Here is a 4,001-nt window from a genome sequence, read left to right as displayed (position 1 = left end):
AATCGGCAAAATACAATACCGGCTGCATATGACTTGATGAGGGCCGAGCTTTGTAACATTTTATTTCACGATGTGAGTACGGAGCTGTGCAGGGCTGCGTACTATTTATTTCGCAGCTGTCACCTACATTTGGGAGTGGCACTAATCGCATGGTTTGATTAACTATAGAGTTCCAATGTTCCTCAAAGCCCAAAATATATCAATGCTTATAGGGACCATTTCGTCGAACGCTTATATTAACTGCTTGATGAAAAGTATAAATTCTAATTAATTTATTTAAACTTAAAAAAATAATTAATCAGTTAACTTGCAGTATGGTCTCAGAAAGATCATAGCAGAATGGTACACAGTAAAATTTTGCACAGCATGAGGCAAACGAAAACATTCGCGGTGTTTAATATTTTAGAACTAAAACAAATGAGTACTGGTTGAGAAAATGTGCGTGGTCTTAGGAGATATCGCGCAGAACGCTGGGTGTTTTCACTCACTTAATCGAACAAATGTTCCTAAGCCACTTTAAAAATGAACGGGCCATACGTGGCGTCGATGATAGTCAGCAAGCTAAATGCCATGGTATCTTGTTTTCCGGGAAAACTTTCTGCGTCTGACTGAATCGCGCCCCTTTGTCTCCCTCAGACTCCCTCAGACTCAGGCTCAGTCTTACTAGCGCTATTCACTGTGAGAGACCTCGCGATTTTCACTGATAACACTATAGTGTGTAGTCGAGTTCATCGAGTTCGTCAGGTACGGTTTGTTGGGCAGCAAAGCAAATGAATGCGAACCACCCTTCCTCAGTGCATGGTTTCTCGAACTGGGAGGAGGACGACGACGAAGAAGAAGCGCTCGTCCCTAGTCAGAGCTCGGCTCCGTGATTGCTAGCCAATTACGCAGTGCTAATTACCTCGTAGCAAAGTTTTGCTTGCACCAATGTGTCCGTGAAGGCGAGCGGCATCGACCGATACCAGCTGACCCCAGAGGTGCGTTTTTCTTTGCCACATTTGGTGACTGCATCTACTGCCGCCGTGCGGAGGATTGCTAGGCTTAGGCGTGTTCCGCGGACACTCGGCCCAACAACACCGTCGCACCGACAGCGGCCTGCCGTACATCCCGGCGGCTGCCGCTCGTCAGCTCCGAGATGGAGGCGCCCTCTGAAACAACAATGATCGTGGACAATCACTTGTGCGTTCAAGTTCAGGGAACAGAGATCTCACCCGAGGAATACCACAGCGACGCCGGATGGACGCTCGCGGGGGAACGCATGTCGAGGCTGAGCCAGCGGACCCCCGCCAGCGGCAAGCCCGACGGACCCACTGGGAGTCAAACAAGCACGAGGTCAAAATTCTACAAGAACGCCAGAGCCTCGGCCATCAAGGCAGCACGCATGCCAGCCATGCCACTAGAAGAAACCAAGATAGTTGTTAGACCCAGAGGGGGACTGGACATCGTCAAGACCGGCACCACCACCGTCGCTGCGGCCATACTCACTGCGGCCAAGATCACGAGCGAGGAAAGCGCCGCGGACACCATCTGCCCCAACACACAACAGAACATCATGGTCGTAAGTACACCGAACGAAGACAACGCGGCAAGGTACGCTAAAATCCAGGAGATATCCATTCAAGGCAAACCCTACGAGGTCAGCGCATATCGCACGGCACCTCACGACACCGTGAAGGGCGTCATCAGAGGCATCCCCATCGACGCGAGCGCCGAAGAGCTAGATAGAAAGATCGTCAACGAGAGGAACCCGCTAGCAGTGGCCTCAAAAAGGATTGGAAGCACGACCACTGCGATTGTGGTGTTCCAGGGGCCCAAGGTACCGAACTTTGTCCGATACGGAGTCACCCTGATACCGTGCCGCCTCTACAAGAAACAGATCGACGTCTGCCAGCAGTGCGGCCGAGTGGGACACCGCAAGGACGTTTGCCCGACCCCCACAATCAAGACGTGCCTGGCCTGCGGACTCACGAACCCTACAGAAGACCATCGCTGTACCCCAAAATGTCAGTTGTGCGGAGGCGAACACCCGACCGGAGACCGAACGTGCAAGGCGAAATACAAGGTCCCCTACGTAGTGCGCAAGCGACAATGGGAGCGCCGACAGGCCGAACGCCAGCTGCTGTCGGAGAGCGATTTCCCGCCACTCGACAAGCCGCCAGCTGCGCGAAAGTCGAGGACCCCATCGGAAAACCGCGCGCCCAAATCCAGAGACAGCAGTTGTTGCAAGAGAAGCCTCAGCAGGAAAACGTCACCATCACGTGAGCGAGTGAGCTGGGTCGACGCAGCGAAAGGAAACAACATAAGGAACGCACAGAAAATCACCGAAACCACGAAGAAAGAAGATATTAATAAGGTCCGGGAGGCAAATGAGCTCCTAAGACAAGAAAACGCGGCGTTGCGAGCGACCATCAACAACCTCACGAAGGAGATCGCCGAGATTCGTCAGTTGCTGCTCGGCAACGACGAGCCTCTACAGAGACCCACGCCAAGCACAAGCAAGGCCGAGGAAACGACAACGAACATCCCGGAGAAAGCCATAGAGGAACCGGCACCGAAGAAGCGAGCCATCGAGGCCACGCGCACGCACACAGAAAACGATCGCATCGACAACCTCGAAGCGAAATTCGAAGCGACATTCAGTAAACTCGAACAGCTAATCACGACAAACATCGCAGCAGTGACAGCACTGAAACAAACAATGGAGACCTACCAAGCCGATAACACGAACAGATTCGCCTACATCGAAAGGACCCTACAGCCGATGGTAGGCCACCCGACGTTTGCGCCCCTCTTCGCGCATCATCCACCCAACCAGGGAGCCCCGTACACGCCAACGCAATCATGGCCGCCAACGCAACACCAGCAACAGCAGGTGTAACCGCGTGGCAGTGGAACTGTCGCGGCTTCGGAAGGAAGAAGGCAGTCATCCAACAGCACATCGTACATGCCGCGCGCAAGCCAGACGTTATACTACTACAAGAAACACTAAGCGACGCACCGTCCCTCCCCGGCTACAGAGTGCACAAGGGACCACCCGACGGCAGAGGCCTGTGCACCCTGGTCAGGAAGGGACTCACGTTCGTCGAACATGACTTGCAAAGCAATAACAAGATCGAGCACACACTCACCGAAATCATCCCGGGCAAGAAGAGGAAAGGAAGCATATTTCTGCTCAACGTCTACAGCAACCCATCTCAGAGAAAACATAGATTCAAGACATTACTGCACAGAGCCAGCACCGCAGCGGGCCGCAACACGCTGATCGCGTGCGGAGACTTCAACGCGATGAACCCTGCCTGGGGCTACAACAAGTACACAGCAAAGGGCCGCGACCTGTACCAAGACGCCACGGAACTCGACTTCACCCTCATCACGGACCCGACACATCCGACGAGAATTGGTAACTCCGTGTCCCGGGACACCACTCCGGACCTCACGTTCGTCAAGAACGACATCCGGGGCGCGATCACCTGGAGAAACACGGGGATCGACCTAGGCAGCGACCACACCATCGTGGAAATCGGCATACCGGAACACAACGACACCAGCGTCAAAACTCACAGATGGATAGACTGGGATGCCTTTCGAGACGCCAGAAGCCAGAAGAGCGACGGTGACGACGAGATCGAAGACATCGACTCGTGGACGGCCGAAATCACCATGAGCGTACGCGACGCGACCAAAGAGATTGAAACGGGCGCGGAGATCGACAAAGTAGACAGCCGGCTTGCGCATCTCATCGAGGCCAAACAGTCGATACTCAATCGCTGGAAGAAACAACGGCTTAACCGTAGACTGCGAAAGAAGGTGGCGGACCTGAACCGAGCGATCGAGGATCACTGCCGCGCTCTCTGCATGCAACAGTGGAACGAGATCTGCAACGCGGCAGACGGGCAGATGCATAGCGGGAAGACGTGGAACCTACTGCGGCACCTGCTCGACGAAACGAAGACCAAGTCGCACCAAAGGGACAGACTCGCCAGGCTCATACATCGGGCGGT

At 54.0% G+C, this 4,001-nt stretch overlaps 1 protein-coding gene across 1 annotated transcript; it reads left to right on the top strand.

Annotated features, from left to right (window-relative positions):
- Positions 1-823: 823 nt before the first annotated feature.
- On the top strand, positions 824-2,879 carry LOC126536618 (uncharacterized). The gene has a single exon (XM_050183651.3). It carries the CDS (start codon positions 1,136-1,138, stop codon positions 2,876-2,878), a length of 1,743 nt encoding a protein of 580 aa, XP_050039608.2. The 5' UTR covers positions 824-1,135; the 3' UTR covers position 2,879.
- The last annotated feature ends 1,122 nt before the right edge of the window (positions 2,880-4,001 follow it).

Source organism: Dermacentor andersoni, chromosome 4 (genome assembly GCF_023375885.2).
Source record: "Dermacentor andersoni chromosome 4, qqDerAnde1_hic_scaffold, whole genome shotgun sequence".
NCBI classification, from domain to species: domain Eukaryota; kingdom Metazoa; phylum Arthropoda; class Arachnida; order Ixodida; family Ixodidae; genus Dermacentor; species Dermacentor andersoni.
Note: the sequence above shows the minus strand (reverse complement) of the source record. Positions and strands in the feature narration are given on the sequence as shown.